General features: G+C 62.3%; 5 protein-coding genes across 6 annotated transcripts; 3 read left to right on the plus strand and 2 right to left on the minus strand.

Moving 5' to 3' along the window:
- Positions 1-2,057, plus strand: CHLRE_13g582671v5 (uncharacterized protein). Its single transcript, XM_043069598.1, has 2 exons — positions 1-67; positions 260-2,057. The coding sequence occupies exons 1-2, from the start codon at positions 59-61 to the stop codon at positions 1,139-1,141; spliced, it is 891 nt and encodes a 296-aa protein (XP_042917573.1). The 5' UTR covers positions 1-58; the 3' UTR covers positions 1,142-2,057.
- A 478-nt stretch (positions 2,058-2,535) lies between these two features.
- Positions 2,536-3,548, plus strand: CHLRE_13g582692v5 (uncharacterized protein). Its single transcript, XM_043069599.1, has one exon. It carries the CDS (start codon positions 2,916-2,918, stop codon positions 3,174-3,176), a length of 261 nt encoding a protein of 86 aa, XP_042917574.1. The 5' UTR covers positions 2,536-2,915; the 3' UTR covers positions 3,177-3,548.
- A 47-nt stretch (positions 3,549-3,595) lies between these two features.
- Positions 3,596-5,337, plus strand: CHLRE_13g582713v5 (uncharacterized protein). The gene has a single exon (XM_001693536.2). The coding sequence runs from the start codon at positions 3,738-3,740 to the stop codon at positions 4,017-4,019; it is 282 nt and encodes a 93-aa protein (XP_001693588.1). The 5' UTR covers positions 3,596-3,737; the 3' UTR covers positions 4,020-5,337.
- Positions 5,338-5,344: 7 nt separating this feature from the next.
- Positions 5,345-9,195, minus strand: CHLRE_13g582734v5 (uncharacterized protein). The gene is made up of 2 exons (XM_043069600.1): positions 9,123-9,195; positions 5,345-9,047 (listed from the first exon to the last, which is right to left on the minus strand). Exons 1-2 carry the CDS (start codon positions 9,153-9,155, stop codon positions 7,575-7,577), a joined length of 1,506 nt encoding a protein of 501 aa, XP_042917575.1. The 5' UTR covers positions 9,156-9,195; the 3' UTR covers positions 5,345-7,574.
- A 119-nt stretch (positions 9,196-9,314) lies between these two features.
- Positions 9,315-13,185, minus strand: CHLRE_13g582755v5 (uncharacterized protein). Of its 2 annotated transcripts, none has more exons than XM_043069601.1 (5): positions 12,189-13,185; positions 11,127-11,159; positions 10,858-10,908; positions 10,214-10,598; positions 9,315-10,052 (listed from the first exon to the last, which is right to left on the minus strand). In XM_043069601.1, exons 1-5 carry the CDS (start codon positions 12,400-12,402, stop codon positions 9,419-9,421), a joined length of 1,317 nt encoding a protein of 438 aa, XP_042917577.1. In that variant the 5' UTR covers positions 12,403-13,185; the 3' UTR covers positions 9,315-9,418. The 2 variants fall into 2 exon arrangements, with proteins under 2 accessions (XP_042917577.1, XP_042917576.1); XM_043069602.1 differs by having other exon boundaries at positions 12,189-13,095.
- Positions 13,186-18,282: the final 5,097 nt, after the last annotated feature.

Below are 18,282 nucleotides of genomic sequence, written 5' to 3' on the forward strand. Positions count from 1 at the left end.
GGAGTGAGGGGGAGGGAAGGAGCTGGGGAAGAAGAGGGAGCAAGAGGGGCGCATGCCAATGGAAGGCGTGCAGACGAGGCGGGGCGAGGGGCAAACGGGCGGGCGACAAGGGGCGCAAGGCTGTACCACCTGGGGAATTTGGGCAGACGCAGGAGAGCGCCTTCAGAGCGCGCTGGGTGAAGCTGCTGCTATTCACTGCCTATCCACGATCTATAACGCCGCCTTCCTTTCCCTCCTTCTACCACAACCACCACCGCAGCAAACGGTGTCGTCCACGGGGAGTGACCACGAGCACCCCACCTCCGCCGGCGGCGACGGCGGAGCCGGCACCGGCGCCGTCGGCACGCACGACGGCTCGGCGGCGGCGGCGGCGGCGGCGGCGGCGCTACCCAGCATCAGCGGCGCTCGCGGTCACGCGGGGCCGGAGGGAGGACACGACAATGACATGGGCGGCATGGACGCGAGTGGCGGCGGCGGCGGCGGCGGCTACGGGCGACTGCCGGGGCTGGCGGCGCAGAGCAGCATGGCGAGTGTGGACGGCGACGAGGCGTCGTTGCCGCCCATTGCGAATCTGAGCTTGGGCAAGGCCAACATGACGGGCTCCACGGTGGGCGGCGCGGCGCATGCGTCCACGCGGAGGAGCACGCTCAACACATACTACGAGCCGGGCGCGGGAGGCGGCGGCGGCACGGGGGGAGCAGGCGGCGGAGGCGGAGGCGCGGGCCCCGGGCCGGCGGGGTACGGCAAGGTGGCGAAGGCGGCGGCGGTTGGCGGCGCCGGCAGCGTGGCGGGCGGCGGCGGCGTGGTGGGCGGCGCGGGCGTTGGCGGCGGCGGCGCGGTGGGCTCGGGCACGGTGGGGCGGCGGCAGAGCGTGGGCGTGGTGGTGGGCAAGTACGGCTCCGTAAACAAGCAGGCGTCGCAAGGGCATGGCGGCGGGGGGCCGGGCGTCGCGGGCGCGGCGGGCATGGCCGTCACGGGCGGCCACGCCGGCGGCGGCGTGGGCGGCGGCGGCGGCGGCGCGGTGGGCGTGGGCGGCGTGGGCGTGAACAAGTACAAGGCCAACGTGGGCAAGACCAACAGCAAGTACATCAGCCCCTACTCGTTGAGGCAGCTGGCAGGGCAGAACGCGGGGCAGGGGTGAGGCTGTGAGGGCAGCGAGCGTTGGGTCGTCATGGGAGTTGTTGAGCGGGCTAGGCGGAGGCCGGCGGGGAGGCGGTGGGCTGGGAGGAGGCGGGCTGGGGGTTGCAAGGATGTTTGGAAAAGCGGTCCAGGATGCACTGGGGGGGTAGCAATGGATAGCACTGCGTGACGCTGGGGAACGTCTTGGCGCAGCTAAAGATTGTTGGGTGTGTATATACTTACGGCATACGGTCGCGGGCCGGGCTGGGCGTGTGGTGGCGGTGCCGCAAGCGGACGGCTTGATGCGCGTGTGCGGCTGGCGGCAGGGGTTCGGGGTGTCCAACTCGGCGGTTGCGATCGGTAACCGCCTGGATTCGGCATGTCCCGGACCCTGGAAGTGGGCCCCGCTCAAGCCCGCCGGCACAGACTTATAGGGAATACTTGTAATAGTATTCCTGGCGCGTCGGGCGACTATTCTATACTTCTTCGCCAACTCTTGTAGCATTCATTGAATCTTTCACTGCTGACCCGTGATGGCACGCCCGGCGCGCCAGGTGCTCTTCTAGTAGTGCTTATTGTTAGATGGAGCCTAGAGATCGGGGCTGGCGCTGCTGGGTGCTCTGGGCGCTCATCATCACGGTGAGCTGGCCGTGGTGGCGCCCTGTGGGCGAGAAGTTCCCGGAAGTTCCCGGAAGTTCGGCAGGGGGGGCGAGAATCGCCACTTGCGAGGCCCTCTGCTTGACCTCAAGTCGCGGCTAGCCCGCTCCAGGCACCAGGTTGCATATCGAGGTACAGTTGTAAGGCAGAGAAACCATTCCGGAGTGCTCATGAGCGAAGTCGAGCAAATTCTAAATGTCCAACTAGGCATGTGGTCGAGTATCTCTTTGAAGTCGCCCGACGCGCCAGGAATACTATTACAAGTATTCCCTATAAGTCTGTGCCGGCGGGCTTGAGCGGGGCCCACTTCCAGGGTCCGGGACATGCCGAATCCAGGCGGTTACCGATCGCAACCGCCGAGTTGGACACCCCGAACCCCTGGACCGAACTCGCAGCTCCCGCTATGGCGCGAGCGCGCCCCGCTTTATTTCCTTTGCCTTACGGAGCCTCGTTACTCTCCGGAAGCTCCTGCGCCTCTCGTGACCCTTCATATTATTTATCGGCTCGGCCCTGGCAACTTGGCGCCATCGGCGATAGAGGGCTGCGCGAAGACCCGCCACAGCAGCAGGTGCGCGGTGGGCAGATAGAGGGGGAGCAGTGCGTGTGGTATGCGCCGGCGTGGGTGGCAGCGGGGGTCTCGTGTGCCTGTCTTGGCCCGCGTTACTACGCTTCCTCACCTCCGGTTGTGTTGTTGGCCGCATTCGGCCCGCCCGCCGTCGTACACATTCGGGCCCCTCTTCTGCTTTGCTTCGCCTTGTTCTTGCCCCTGTTTGTCACACTGTCGCCCGGCCATTGTTTTGCTGCACGCCGTTGCATTACGCTAGTGCTCGTCTACACAACTCATCCGTGGACGCCGGTCGCCTGCCTGCAGGTGCGCATCGGCTATGCTATCCGCGCGGTGTGGCGTCGCATTGAGTCTGTGTGGTGCTATCGCCTTGGCCGGGCGCCCGGAGCGTGAGGAATGCGCGTCAGCAAAACATCGACACAACCTGCCAGCTACCGTCGGTACAGTAACAGCGCGTGAACGACGCACCAATGCCTTGTCCCTTCTTGCTACGCATTTATGTGGGCACGGGTGGGAGCCACACACATCGGGACTACGCTTTCCTGCCCCTTGCCATGTTCCATCACGAGCTTCAATGCAGGGGCAAGTGCAGGGGCGGGACGTCAACTCTGCAACCAACATCCGGCACGCGCTGGTGGAGATGCTGCTTGGAAACGTGCGGCCCGCATCACTACAGCCTGGCGGCGGTGGCGGCGGCGGCGGCGGCCCAGCAGCGGCCCAGCAGCGACACAGCGACAGCGGCACGTGTGCGCATGTTGGTAGCGGAGGGGACGGGAACGGCCACGTGGAGGAGAGCGCAGCGTCGCCCAAAACTTGGCGCAAGCGCGCAGGCTGAGGGGCTGGCCGCCGCTGTCTAGCTAGGTAGCAGGCCACAATGGGGTGAGCAGGGTATGCTTGGCAGGGGGCAGCAGCAGCATGACAAGTAGTGCGGCTTTTGTCAATTGTGTGGTGTTGGAAAGTCGCCGGTATGGTCGACTGTCACTCACACTAGTTACACGGGTTACACCGAACGTTAGGCAATGCAGGAAGTAGCATGCCTAGGAAAGTGAGGATGAACGGGCAATGCAACAGGTGCTGCGGGCGCAAGTAGCCGGGGAAGTTGCATGCGGACGTTGCGCGATCTAGGCGGGATATAAGCCGGCGTTGGCACGCCGGACTTACACCAGTCTTATTCTACCTTACTGGGTCAATGTAACAGTATAAGGAAAGCTAGCCTACGCGAGCCTGCTATTCAGTATACCGGATGCGATAGGAAACTTGCCAAACACCGCGTATTTCCAACAGGTTATGAGCCCCGGCGCTCTCTGAGTGTCCGTGTAGGTGTTCTAGGCATTATCGCGGTTACTGATAGTGTTTAGGCTTGGCGCGATTCTGGTCGCTCTGGTCGCTGAGCACCATGGGCCTCCCTAAGCTCGACAAGCTGAAGGACGCGAAAGGCTGGCGCGCATTCCGCGTGGACTTCTGGGCGATGTGCGTCGTGGAGGAGTGCGTCGACGCCATCGATGCTCCCATGCGCGCTACTCGCGAGCAGCAGCGGCGTGCGCACGCCCTGCTCACGCTGCACGTGGAGGCGCCCTACAAGCAGCTGGTTACCCGTCGCGCATCAGCCCGCAGCACGTCGCGCTGTGAACGGCTGAAGCGGAAAGCGCAGCCGTGGGAGCTGCGTGTGCTGTGCTAGTGACGGCGTGCTTTGCCGTGGCGCTGGCTGTATGCTGAGTATGTTGGTGAGGCAATCACTGCATGGAGCTAGCTGGAGCTGGAGCTGAGGAGCTAGTGTGCGACGCGTGATGCGTGGGGAAGTTTAGAAGCATGGTTACGGGACCGGGCATGGGTTTCCGTGGGAGCCATTGTGCGGTAGTTGGTAACGCCGGATTGCGCGTGCCTGAGCCATGTGCAGGACCATATGCGTGGCAGACACTACAGACTTGCGGCGTGCAAGTACTGTGACGTAATGACTGCGGTGATAGCAGCATGCGTGATAAGCTGCAGGTTATATGCAGCGGTTGGTACTGCGGTTAAGCAGTGCTGTTGTCTACCAAGGGCGCGAGCGGCCTAGCTTGCCAAGGGTGTAGATGTGTGTGCGAAGTGTGTGACTTGCGGATTGAGCAAGCACGACGGTTAGGTCTTGTCCGACTAAACAAGCCTGGTAGCATGTTTGCCGGTGTGCGCAACATGAGATTGATTGATTGGTGCGATGCGGTAGAAGCATGTGGGTAGGATGATGTAATGGACATGCGAGATGCAGCGGAAAGCGTACGGTGATTAAGACATGCGATTTATTGATTGACCTATCTAGCGTGAGACGGCTAGAGTCACGTGGGAGCTACGTTAGCTGTGGAGGCATGAGTAGTGCAGGATGCGAAATGATTGACGTGTGTTCGTGCCGTCGACCACGTGGGAGTGTTGGAAAGTCGCCGGTATGGTCGACTGTCACTCACACTAGTTACACGGGTTACACCGAACGTTAGGCAATGCAGGAAGTAGCATGCCTAGGAAAGTGAGGATGAACGGGCAATGCAACAGGTGCTGCGGGCGCAAGTAGCCGGGGAAGTTGCATGCGGACGTTGCGCGATCTAGGCGGGATATAAGCCGGCGTTGGCACGCCGGACTTACACCAGTCTTATTCTACCTTACTGGGTCAATGTAACAGTATAAGGAAAGCTAGCCTACGCGAGCCTGCTATTCAGTATACCGGATGCGATAGGAAACTTGCCAAACACCGCGTATTTCCAACATGTGGTGTCCTGGCTGGCTCTGCAGTGGCGGTGTGGCTGCTGAGCACCTGGTTTGGCTATGTGCCTGTACAGACCGACCCCGGCTATGTCCGGGTGATGAGGACGTTCGGCCTCAGAGAGTGGAGGGGCTCAGCCCCTTTTCCCGTGGCAGGGGGACACTTGTCCTTGTTTGGTAGCACACGCGCCCACGCCGTAAAGACGCAGGCCCTGTCACACATATGACGTCTCAAGGAGAGCTTATTTCCGCCTGGACTGCTGGGACAGCACGCATCCATCCTCATTACAGCCTGAGCGCCCTGTCACCAACTGTCATGACAACGCCCCTATGGATTGGCCCGGCAGCGGCGGCAGCCCAGGCAAATGAACTAGCACTCCGGCAAGTGGAGTAATCCTCCTCAATGAGCAACAGACACCATTACGGTATCGTATCTCGGGCAGTACTTGATTGGCCAACAAGCACATCTCGACACACAGCAAAACGCAGCAGCAGAACAACACGCTATCCGCCAAGACACATCAAATCGCGCTGGCACCAATCAAATGCACCAAAAACTCACAAAAAGACGGCGAAGCTGGCGAAACTGCGCTCAAGTTCACAGGCCAGCGCAAGCGTGCCCACATGTGCGCTGGTGCACGCGCTATCGGAACAAGCACGTGTACCGTGCTGTCGCCGACAGATATCAGGAAACAACATCAAAACACATAACCTTCTAGCCCCATCTCATGTTCGAGTGGTACAGACACACATGCACGTGTTTCGCTCACGACAGCTACAACAGCAAAGCGTAGTGGAGACGGCCCACCTTCGACATCCGCCACGCCAAGAGCTTAAACAAGATGTCTGCCCGAGAGGGCAGGAAAAGGGCTCGTGATGGAACCCTCCCCTCCTGGTGCCCAATGGACACCAGACACCAAGCCAGACACCTGACGCGGCACCTATTAAGCACACGCATCTATGTTGGGGGCCTATGATTGCCTATGGCATCCCCGCAATGCCGGACTTTGCCGGTTGGGTTGGGTGCACAGTCCGTGCTGACCCACAGCTAACAAACTAGTCACGTCACTGCACGAACAGCAGGCAACCAACCCCCGGGCCACCACACGCACGGCTTCAACATAGGCCGGCGCCGCAGACCGCGTCACGGCGCGGCGCTTGCACCTTCCGCGCCGCCGCCGCCCAGTCCTCCGGCAGGAGCACCATGGCCGCGGCAATGCGCTGCGCAGTAGCGCGGGCTGACGGCGGCCGTATAAGCGGAACGGGCAGATGCCGTCTGGGGCCTGACCCAAGCACCTGGCGCCAGACATCGACCAAGTAACGTTTCTCGCACTCGTCATATACGAGTACGGGTACCTGACGCACCGCGCTCAAACATTTCGCGGACTTCCTGAAGCGCGCCATCCATGGGACCAACTCCCTTATACACATCATGTTGGGGCCGGAAACGCCATAGCAAACGACAGGGCTCCACTGCGCTGCGCCGGCTTACCCCGCAGGGGCATATGGTACACCCACGGCACAGATCCTTTCGCGAGCTTGCCGTGATAGTTTGCCCTGCTGCGGCTTACCCCGGCAGCCAGCCAATCACAGGCATGCACAGCAGAACATCAGGTTGCTTAGTACCGACCAGTTGTGACAAAGCATACAGCCATGAAGTCATAGAGCTCTGCTGCTGCGGATCAGCAGTCAGACGGTCCACGGCAAGGCACAGCCACGCCACAAGCTACCTTGGTGGTTGTTATGCGTTTCCTTAGGTGCCATCCTCCAACATCGTCGCCAACCGGCGCCCATCCGCAACACATACGCCGCTAGCTCCCCGCCCTCCGTACGCTAGATAGAGTTCTCGGTCTTGCGCCCTCGATGATGTTGACACTTGCCTCCATACCATCCACGGAATGCCCGTCATCGGTAACCCTCATTTACACTAGAATGGCAGTGAACGCGCATCCTGCACAGTTGCTTCGAGCGCACCTGAACCCTTCTTACTCAGCGCATGTAGGTAGGAGCGGGCTCTGCCAAATGCCGAGCCCGTCATTGTCAGAGGACCCGTTACGTGTGACAGTCATTCATGCCTTGAGCTTGCATCCATTCTAGTAAGCAGGGTAGCCCCTCACATGAATGTATCAGGACATACAGAGACACCGCCGGTTCGTACACATGCATTATTCTGAGCACACGGTCCATGCAAGAATCTCAAGCGTTTTCGTTATTGTTAGCCACCTGTTGCTGCGCTACATGATGCCCCTTGTCTTGGCACATCCAGGTCCGCAATCAGTCATTCATTTTCTTACCGCACCGCACAATAGTGCGGCCGCATGTCCACCCCAGTTGCAACCGTGGCCCAGCGCGCATCCCATTCGTAACCTCCGAACTGCACGTCCTGCCCAGAACCCGCCCAGCAGGCCCACCACCCTGCCGTTCCTCCCGCCTGCTCCCTCGGCCACGGCTGAAGCCAGCCACCCTCACCTCCTCGCACTCATCACTCATCCCTCGCTCTTCCTCAGCCACTGCCGCACTGGAGTCGCTGCTCCAGCTGCCGCACCTCCGCCTGCTGCTCCGCCTCCGTCCCGTCCAGGCGCGACAGCCCCAAGTCAATGACCACGCAGCGCGGCCCCACCGCCGCCTCCGCAGCCGGCAGCAGGAACATGAAGTTGCTGAGCCGGATGTCGCCGTGCAGGAAGCGCCCGCCACTGCCGCCGCCAGCAGCGCGAATGTCCGCCGCGTGCAGTACCTTAAGCGCGTGCACCGCCGCCGCCGCCGCCGTCGGCTGGATGTAGCCCCACTGCTCCGCCGCCTGACGCAGCGTCAAGCCCCGCACCCGGCTGGTGGCGATGAAGCGCACGTCGCCGTCCGGCGGCGGCTCCCACTCCTCCTCCTCCTCCCCCCCAGACAGTGGTGGCGGCGGCGCCAGGTCACCCAGGCGGCCAGCGGCCAGCAGCCGCGGCAGCACGTCGCCCTGCAGCGCGGCCAGCGCCCGGTAGGCACTGCACTCCGCCTCGAAGGCCGCGACGCCGTGCTCGTCCGAGTCCAGGATCTTAAGCACCGCCTCCTCGCCGTTGACGCGGCCGGTGCAGGCAAGGCCCGCGTAGCCCACGTGCAGGACCTCGGGGTCGGCCTCAATGAGGAGCGGCGGCAGCGGCGGCGGCTGGCGGAGGCAACATGCGCGCCGCCGCCAGTGATGCGCGCTGCTGCCGGTGACGGGCGCAAGGCTCGCTCCGTCTCCGCCTCTTGCTTCGGATGGAGAGGCGGGCGCCAGCGCAAGGCGCGCTGCGCCCTGTTCGTCCCAATGCTGCAGCATCGAGGGCTGCGCCTCCGCCTCCCCGCCGGCTGCTGCTCGCCTTGCCGCTCCCGCCGGCGGGCTCGTCGCCGCCCGGCTGCCATGTGCCGCCAGCCCCGCACCGCCCACGGCCTGCCCTTCCGTGTGCCCCGCACCGCCGGCAGCAGCGCCCCCGGGCTGCCCGCCGCGACCAACTGCACCACCGCCGTCACCGCCACCACTGCTGCGGCTGGGCCCTGCGTCCGGCTGCCCGGGCGGCGCTGACCGCGACCGCCGCCGCGCAAGCCCTGCTGCAGGTGGGTCGGGCACCTCCGGCAGGCTGAGCAGCATGGTGTACAGGGTGGCGGCGGCGGCTGTGACTGCCGGCTGTTGGTCCGTGTGCTCCGTTGGCGCCAGAAAGGGCCCTGCCAGGTGCAGCACCCCGTCGCGCGCGCGGCCGCGCTTGCGGCTGCTGCTGCCGGTACCTGCCACGCTGCCACTGCCGCCGACACCACCCATGCCATCAGGACCGCTGCCGCTACAGCCACCGCCGCCTGCGCCAGCAGCCAGCGCACGTGCAGCAGCGGCGGATGCACTTCGGGTTGTCACGCCGGTACTGCGGGCACGGACTACTGCGGCGGCTGCAGGACCCACCGATGGCGCCTGCAGCTGCTGCTGCTGCCGGGGTTGGGGTTCGGTCTGGTTCTCCAGCAGGACCTGCGGCGGCGGTGGCGAGCACGTGCGGCGCACCGCCCACATGGCGTAGTGGCAGCTGACAATAGCGTACCTCACTCCCAGGCGGTCCATGTACTCATTGACCTGCATGTTAAGGCATGAACGAGCGTACGAGCGAGTACTGCGTCATTGAATCGTCAACACGTACGACGGCACCGGGGAGGCACCAGGTGAGCAACGAGGAGGCACGTCACATGTATGCGCGCTGAGAGCCAGATCGACGCAGAAGGCACGGGAAGAGACTGCAAAGGCACTGAGGGGCTACAGTGTGCGCGCTTCCGTCCACGCGAACAAGCCCATCCCAGCAACTGTAGCGCGCATGCCGTCACAAACGCATTGAGGCGGTCTGCTGCTTATGCAGCTGCATGGCTCGGGCGAGTGCTACGGCTCGGGCTGGGGCTCGCTGGGGCTCGGGCGAGGGCTGTGGGGCCCACCTGTGCCAATATGGCGCGAACACGTGTGTCGCCGCTCAGCCACAGGTCCACCAGCGAGCGCGGCGTTCTGCCCTCCAGCATCAGTGCTGGCGCCTTCATCTCCACAAAGCTGCGGCACTGCTGCCAGGTCGCGTCGTCATCCGAGATGACTACAATGAGCGGCATGTCTGGGCGCAGCGAGCCGCCCCCTCCCTGCACAAGCCACTCAAGACCCTCCTGGCTGCTGGCCACCTCGTGGATCTTCTCAAGGCTCATCTCAGCACCCCAATAAACACTGCTCACGCGGCCAGTCCTGGCAGCTGGCACGGCCGCAGCATCACTACCAGCCGCCGGCTCCACCCCAGGCGTTATACCGGCGGGCGCCGGCTTCGCCGCTGCCCCACTGCCCACTGCTGCCGCCGCTGCAGTGCGGTCGGCACTGGCGCCGCCACGCAACCGCTCCAACAGGCCGTTGACCAGGATGGTCAGCACCTTGAGCAGCGGGCGCGTGCCGAAGCAGGCGACAGCTTCATTGATGAGCACTTCAGGCGGCCCTTGCTGCTGAAGCAGCACCCTGTCGATTGGCGGTTCCGACACATACGAGCGCCACACGCAACGCAGTGTCATACTGGGGATAACCCATGGTTGCCCAAGGAATTGGCTAATCTACCGGTAACGCAACGACCCTGGCCTGACGACAACGATCACCTCACCCACCCATATCACGGCACTCACCGAATAGGCTCGCCGTCAGCGCTGCAGAAGATGTCATCCGCATGCATGATGAGCGTGAGCACCTCAGCGTCGAAGCTACTGCCGCCACCCCCACTGTTGCTGCTGCTGCTGCCGCCGCCGCCGCCGCCGCCGCCCTCCGTGCTGCTTGTACCATGGCCGGCCCCGCCCATAGCTTGGAAGCCGCTAGCAGTGGCGTGGCTGCCACATGCGGCCGCCAAGCGGCCGAAGAGCGCGGGAATGCGTTCTTGCGGCGCCACATGCTCCCAGGTCTTGCAATCTACGGGCTCCGCGTGATCTATCTTCAGCGAGCGACTAGGCTTGTCAAAGCGGGATGGCAGGGCCGCGTCTGGGAGCGGAGATCGTAGGAAGACCGTTGGCCGAACGCCTGCGGAGCGGTCAAGGCACCGCAAGCGACCGTCACGGTCCTTTGCTCTTGCGCAGGCATCAAAGCGCGTTGGTTCATTCCAAATCGCGCCCACATCATACCTGTCTTCCTGCAGATTTTGATAAGGAACTTCAATAAAGTTGGGTCGATTGCACTGCCGATCGCATCGGCAAACTTTTTTGGACTGAGCCCCCCAAACCGCTGATGTGCACAAGCCGCTAGTGAGAATTCCCTGGGCCCGCGCAACACAATAACTCACCGGCCCCTGCCGCGCTCCCCATGCCCAGGCCAGCCGCCGCAACTGCATCACCTGAAAGCGACCGAAACACAGATGCAAACGAAGTGAAGACATGAACGAAAGGCATGCGCAGTTTGGAACGGCGCTGCACGTGCACGATGCAGGCTGGTGGACGGCAAAGGAGAGCCTGCGCCCCCAACCTCACAATGCACCACCGCGGTCCAGCGGCCACCCTCTGAGCTGCGGCGTGTCGTGACCAGCCGCTACCCTGTGCGCATCGTCCCACTCACCAGCTTGTGCTGTGCCCTGGCCAGCCGCCGCGCCTGCACAACGTGAAAGCGATAACAGGGCAATGCAGGCAGTCAGCATCGCCAGGGCGGAACGAATCACGCCTCGCCAACAAGGGCCAGAGACCGAGCGCCGCAAGGCTCCGGCGGATGCAGACAGTCATTGACACTTTGAGCCCGGGCATAGCTAGCCTCCTGAACTCCCCCGGTCTGCATCTGCTGCCACCTGTGACCTGGCAACACATTCCTTCGACCAACCCCGACCCAAACCATCGTTGAAGCTCATCCCGCACCCCTCTCCGATGCCGCTCCACGTCCGGGGCCTCGCCCCCGACCCAAGCGGATCCTGTCACGATCATGCCCACTAATCCGCCCTCCGGGCTATCGCTACTGCAGCGCGCGCGTGACGTGCGGCGCGTGCATGCGCGGCAATGAGTTTTCACCCATGGCCCGTGGGTGTCCTGTGGGGATGTCATGATTGACAGTGGTGAGGGTTGCGTGGGTGCGGGTGCGGGTGAACGCGGGCCAAGACAGGCACACGAGACCCCCGCTGCCACCCACGCCGGCGCATACCACACGCACTGCTCCCCCTCTATCTGCCCACCGCGCACCTGCTGCTGTGGCGGGTCTTCGCGCAGCCCTCTATCGCCGATGGCGCCAAGTTGCCAGGGCCGAGCCGATAAATAATATGAAGGGTCACGAGAGGCGCAGGAGCTTCCGGAGAGTAACGAGGCTCCGTAAGGCAAAGGAAATAAAGCGGGGCGCGCTCGCGCCATAGCGGGAGCTGCGAGTTCGGTCAGCATTGGACTGTGCTCGCTGGCCGGAGTTTTGGAAGTTCGGGGTTGACTGGGGTTGGCTCGTTCGAACTGGCGGTGCAAACTTCCGGCGAATGGGCCGGAGTTTTGGCCGGAGTTTTGGGCAAACTTCCGGGGCCCCATCCCCGGAAATTTCCTGTGAGGGCAGGTCCTCAAGCGCCCGGCGAGGCTCACGAGACACTCTGGCAGGCAGTCGCCGTCCGTAGCAAAAAGTCCACGCTGACCATGCGACGAAAACTCCCCCGCGTACCTTGCACCTTGCCCATAATGAAGCCCACGTCCCCGGGCGCCAGGCCAGCATCCTTGAGGTCCTCGCGGGTGGCCGACTGAAGGCGCCCCGACGCGTGGAAGTTGGCAGCGCAGAGCTTGTCAAGCGTAGCGTCGGCAAAGCTGCTGATTTGGGCCTCCTTAAACCCTACGCCAGACAAAGCTTCGCGCATCATCTGCCGCTGCGTTTGGTCCATCGCCCGGAAAGGGGCTGCCCTCAGAGGGGCGTTGCTGATTTCACGTCGACCACGAGGGATCAGTGGAGAGAAAAAAAGGATCGACGAAGGTCAGGGGCGCTGCGGGTTACCGGTCCACTTTGCGGTACGACGCATGCTCAAGTATCGTCCTTTCTTTTAGGAACGCAAAGACGCGAAAGCATTCTTCAGACTCAGCTCCTCCACCATGAGGCAATCGGCTGCATCGCCGATGCGCACGCGCAGTCGCGCTTGAAGCCTTGCCCCCCCTTCGTTTCTCGTTTCTAGAGCTCATGGCTATCTTTATAGGCGATAATGAAGTGGGCGGCGCCAGGGGTCAGGAGGTTAGGCTTTGCCAGGTCCGCGGCCTCCGCAGCCGTGAGCGCCACAGTCTTGGCCACAGTCTCATGTCCTTGCGCCGCCACGTGAATTTGCTCATTGACGCGCCCGCCTGCAGATCTGGTTATCGTGGCTCCCGTGCGTCGCGGCTGCTCTGGGCCGCCAGGGGACTACCTCGCCAGCTGCAGGCCAACGTGTAGGCTAGGTCCGGCTGACCAGCAAACCGTACCCAGGGTATGCTGTAATGGGCGCAACCCAAGATGCTCGAGCGAAGCTTACAGCGGTGGTGTCCTCCTTCAGCCCCCACTTGCTCTAGCCGTGCACTGCCGACGCCCGCGGGGCGCCGGGCGGCTAAGTACTAAGCTATAGGGTCAGGCGCGAGGCGCTGGTGCAGGCCAGCGCCGCGCCTATATGAGAGCAGCATGCGCGTCCACAAAGCACGACAATACGACCAAGAGTGACCCGCAGGGTCACGAAGCCAGAGAGGCGAAACCCTGGGTTCCACAACAACTCCTAGACGTCGCCGGGGCAATGACAAAATCCGGGCCTGACACCATAGCGCCATAGGTTGCTTCACTGAGAGGCTTGACGAGGCCTGGTCGACGGTCGGACTGTATGGGTAACCCGTCACCGCGTAATTACACTAGCGATACTCGTGGGTCCAAGGCCTACCGATGCGCTATGCTTATGGGCTTCCCTTACGGTGGGGGAGAGCCAACGGGATGGATACTGTCATGCTGCCCGGGCTGCTGATGCGCTTCCGCCTTGGTGTTTGGGACCTCGAGGTGAACCAACCCCAGGGTCGCTCTCGGGATGAACGCTGCTGTAGATGCTGTGATGACGCGGAGGGTGGGAAAGTTGCCTAGCGCAGGCATCTGGACTGCCGCGGCGACCCGCCCCAGGCAGCTTCAAACCCCCGCGCACGCAGCAAAATTTGGCTCGGCAGGGTACCCGGCTCACCCTTACAACCAGAGGCCACCGGCAACTTTTCGGATTTCCTACCCTCCTGATGACGCGAAGGCGGTTGAGAGTGTCCATTGTACGAAAGTTTGCGGGTTGGTTATCGTGGACCGCGAAATGCGGACAAAAGCTGCATTCTTGGATCAAGCACCGCGACATAAGCCGCTCTCATACTGAACGGACGGACTACTGAACGGACTCCGGACTGAACGGACTACTGAACGCGTCGCATGTGCGGGCTTGGGGAGCCGGGCAACGGTCGTTCATGTTCATGTTCATGATCATGTTCATGAGGTTCATTGGGATCCCGGTGCCAATGAAATTTAATGGAATTTAATGGAATGGTGCCACCGAGCCTACCGAGCCTACCGAGCACGTCTCCATTCCTGTCAGGCGCCGGGCCCCACGAGAGCTCCATAAGCTCCATAAGCTCCATGGTGCAAGGTGGTGGTGCAAGTTGGCGGTGCGAGGTGGCGGTGCGAGGTGAGGTGTGAGAGACGGTACAAGAATAGTCCACTATTAGAATGTAAAAGAAATGCAAACGTGTGGAGATGGCCATGAAGAACAAGAGAAACGGGCGCCGTACAACGTGAACCAAGCAAGCAAGCATCAGGCAGGCCCCCTCCAAGCAACAGGGGTTCGGGGTGTCCAACTCGGCGGTTGCGATCGGTAACCGCCTGGATTCGGCATGTCCCGGACCCTGGAAGTGGGCCCCGCTCAAGCCCGCCGGCACAGACTTATAGGGAATACTTGTAATAGTATTCCTGGCGCGTCGGGCGACTATTCTATACTTCTTCGCCAACTCTTGTAGCATTCATTGAATCTTTCACTGCTGACCCGTGATGGCACGCCCGGCGCGCCAGGTGCTCTTCTAGTAGTGCTTATTGTTAGATGGAGCCTAGAGATCGGGGCTGGCGCTGCTGGGTGCTCTGGGCGCTCATCATCACGGTGAGCTGGCCGTGGTGGCGCCCTGTGGGCGCCGCGTGTGTTGGTGGTCCTTATTGAAGTATCCAAGTATGTTGTCTGTGTAGGGAATTCAAATATGTGCAAGGGGGGTCACAATCCAGTACGCATCCCTGCACAGCTCGTTGATTTTAGACATGGGACTCCATAGGAACCAGCATATGCATCATATGAGGGCGATAGAGGTGCTCCGACGCAATTCGAGGGGTCGGGGTGCACAAACCAGCTGCGCGCGGTTTGCGATTCCGGCAGGTCGGTCCCGACCAGCTTAGGGCACCTTGTTTTAAGCGCCGCTTGACCTAGGCATATCCGTATCACTTCATGCACTGATTCTAACGTCTTGGGTCGAGCGGGAGTCCAGACTTCAGCACACTTTGAGCGCGCATTCCTGCTTAGCTCGTGGAATTTATATTTTTGACTCCATAGGAACCAGCATATGCATTATACGAGGGTGATAGGTGTGCTCCGACGCAGTTCGAGGCGTCCGGGTGCACAAACCAGCTGCGCGCGGTTTGCATGTTCGCCGCCCAGGTCAGGGCCACTTGGTATAGATCGCCACGATACCTGCACATGCATATAGTGTTATATCAACTGCAATGATGCACGCACAGCTTGTGTTTAGCTCCGACCCAGCATGCCAGAGGCTTTGATGTGTGGTTAACGTGACTATCTTCAACTCCGTGGCCTGCAGGTGTATGCCACCAGCATGCCTAGGCGCACTAGGGGCTGGTGCCTGCTGTGTGGCACGCACGTCAAGAGTGTGAACTTTACAGCCGCCAAGTACACGCCACGGCCCGACCACTGCAGCGGTAGCGGCTCTTGCTGCGCATTCCACGTGGCCTCCCAGCCGCCCATCCCCATTCACCTGCACGCGCAGTTCAGCAAGTCAGATCCCTCATTGCCCTTGGATGAGGCGTTTGCGGCTGCCCAACAGAAGGCTTTCGAGGAGAAGCGCGGAGCGAGCGTGTGCTCGGAGTGTGTCCGGAGCAACCGCACGCTCCACAACCAGCTCCGAGACCAGCACCTCAGCCGACAGGAACCCACACCTGCAAAGTTTCAGACTCTGGGTGCGGTGCTGAATGTGCTTCTCGCTTCAAACGCCGTGGCAGTGACCAACAGCACCACCGCCGGGGGCAGCATCAACGAACCCGGCGTGGTCAGCCAGCGGGCGCGTGCGGCTGCCCAAGGCTCGTCTGCTGTCGGCGTGAGTCTTCCCTCCACCTTACATCCGCAAGTACATGACGCTGGTGCGCCAGCATTTGCAGCACCTGCTGTGGATCAGCCGCCTCCCATCCCTGCGCCGCCGCCCGGGCCCGCGTCACCAACGCCCCCTTCACCGCCACCGCCGCCCCCGCTCAGTCCCGACCCCATCACCGTGCCTCCTTCGACCTCTCTGAACCCACTTGAGCAAGCCCTGCCGCCCCTTCCGTCCTCCGCGCCCCCTCCGCTCCCGCCCAACCCCGTCTGCGCCCCTCCCGCGGATCAGCAGCCCCCGCCACAGCCCCCGCAGTCGCGCCCGCCACGACACGCCAACTTCACGACATCCTTCGGCTCCAAGGCTGCCCCCCCCACCGCTGCAGAAGTGATGTTTTACGCGATGCTGGACGTCTTCTTCGACAATCACTGCTACCACGCTGACGACACTCGCGTGCCAGCCGCTCGCAACCAGATCGTTATCGTGCGCCGCATTGCGCCGCTCTTTTCACACCTCAGTGGCGTACCTTGTCCGGAGTCGCAAATTCGGGACTTCCTGGCTGCCTTCCGTAAGGGACAGCGGTCGGAGCTGCCCGCTGCTTACGCTGATGACAGCAGGAAGCGCTGCAATGTTTATGCACGTCAGATCTACAACTTCTCATCTTCTGTTGCGGGCCGCCTGGTCGCTGAACTGCTGGAGGAAGAGGTAAGCCGTGGCAACGGAGGTTCGCTGGGAGGGAAAATTAGGATAAGGGGAGAGGAAGGCGGCGTGCGTGCACAGGTTATGGGTTGGGCTGCGCGGCGCCTTGGTGAACAGGGTCTAACCAAGCTGTCTGTCTGCTCTTCCGCAGAAACCGCTGGAGGTCTACACGTCGTTATGTGACGCGGCTTTCCCGGTGGCAGCGATTAGGGATGCAGCTGCGGCGTCGGCGGCCACGGCAGGCGAGTACGAAATCTTGGCGGAGGGCTGCCGGCTGGCTGACATCTGCGACAGCTTTCAGCCAGGCCGGCGGGCGGGTTGCAGTCACTGGGATGAGGCAGTGCTGGACAACTGGGCTTCCTATGACCACATCAGCAGCGAGGGCAAGCGCGTGCTGCGGTTCGTCCCCAGGAACAGCAGCGCCCATGACCAGAATGGGCTGGAGCTGCAGATGCACTCCGACTTGACGTACAGCGTCTTCAGCTGTGGCGAGCGCGCGGTCATGCCACCAGACGGCCCCGATTTCGACCGCCTGCTGAACCAGCAGGCACTCATGAAGGTCCTGAACTTTGTGTACGCCTGCCACCCGTGCGCCGGCGGCACAGCAGCAGCGGTGTACGGCCCATACCTGCAGTATCAGAAGCAGAAAGCAGCCGAGTGGCACAACAGGTGGGTGACAGCTGTGGCGGTTGGATAGGGCGAGATGGGACCGGGGCGAGCAACCCAACATATAGAGCTGCATCTTACCCTTACTTCGCTTCGCTTGCTCCCATCCCCGCCGCAGTGTTATTCAGCTGGGCCTCACCCTGCTGAACAAGGGCGGCAAGGGCCTGTACGAGGAGATCCGTTCGTTTCTGCCGCTGCCCTGCGTCAACACACTGCGCGACCACAAGCACTTCGCCGCAGATGGGCCTGGTTTTTTCCGACCTCAGGCGTTGCGCGCTGCTGAGCTCATTCAGGCGGCCGGTGCGAGCAAGCGTGTTGGGCTCGCCTTTGATGAGATGAAGCTATCCAAGGGCCTGACCTTTGCGCTAGGCACTGACACGTTCACTGGGTTCTCGGATGTGGACGCGGGCGCGTGGGCGCAGCGGCTGGAGGGGCTGATGGAGGCTCAGGCTAATCCGGCCGATCCTGACCCGGAGGGCGCCGACCACGCGTGCCGCTCCCTGGCCAGCCACGTCCTGCACTTCGAAATCACCGCCCTCGGCCCAATCCCCACGCGGTAAGATAGAAGAGGCCCATGCTTGCTTTGGGTAGTGTCACGTCCTGCATGTGCTGGCATGCGTCTATGGTCTATCCCGACTGTCTTTGCTAACGCCATCACGATTGCTGGTTTTCCGTAGGTACTCGGTCGGGTACGTGTTTACTGACGGTATCAAGGCCGCGGAACTCAAGGCTGTCATCTCTGAGTGCATCCTGCTCATCGAGTCCGCGGGCCTGGAAGTTGCCTACACCGTCTGTGACGGTGCTGCCGAGAACCGGGCCTGGATGGAGCTGATGGCGGACACGGACCTGGCGCTGAAGGTGGCCGCAGGTGTGACTTGAGGAGTCGCAAACCAATACCGTAACTGCTGCCCCGTGCTGCCCCATGCTCACACGCTTCCTTTTCGCCACGCAGACGTCAACATTACGCTGCCCTGCCCTGGAGAACGTGCGGCGGAGTGCCTGCGATGCTTCCCCAGCCCAGCGGACCCTGCGCGGCCTGTGATTATGCTGACCGACGGCCC

This window comes from Chlamydomonas reinhardtii, chromosome 13 (genome assembly GCF_000002595.2).
Source record: "Chlamydomonas reinhardtii strain CC-503 cw92 mt+ chromosome 13, whole genome shotgun sequence".
NCBI classification, from domain to species: domain Eukaryota; kingdom Viridiplantae; phylum Chlorophyta; class Chlorophyceae; order Chlamydomonadales; family Chlamydomonadaceae; genus Chlamydomonas; species Chlamydomonas reinhardtii.

Coding starts and splice junctions, on each gene's coding strand:
- CHLRE_13g582692v5 (XM_043069599.1), top strand. CDS start 2,916: ATGCAGGGGCAAGTGCAGGGGCGGGACGTCAACTCTGCAACCAACATC.
- CHLRE_13g582713v5 (XM_001693536.2), top strand. CDS start 3,738: ATGGGCCTCCCTAAGCTCGACAAGCTGAAGGACGCGAAAGGCTGGCGC.
- CHLRE_13g582734v5 (XM_043069600.1), bottom strand. CDS start 9,155: ATGCAGGTCAATGAGTACATGGACCGCCTGGGA. Junction 9,048..9,122: donor AGTACATGGACCGCCTGGGA/GTGAGGTACGCT, acceptor CCGCCGCCGCAG/GTCCTGCTGGAGAACCAGAC.
- CHLRE_13g582755v5 (XM_043069601.1), bottom strand. CDS start 12,402: ATGGACCAAACGCAGCGGCAGATGATGCGCGAAGCTTTGTCTGGCGTA. Junction 11,160..12,188: donor CATTATGGGCAAGGTGCAAG/GTACGCGGGGGA, acceptor CACGTTGTGCAG/GCGCGGCGGCTGGCCAGGGC. Junction 10,599..10,857: donor GGGGAGCGCGGCAGGGGCCG/GTGAGTTATTGT, acceptor ACCGCTCCGCAG/GCGTTCGGCCAACGGTCTTC.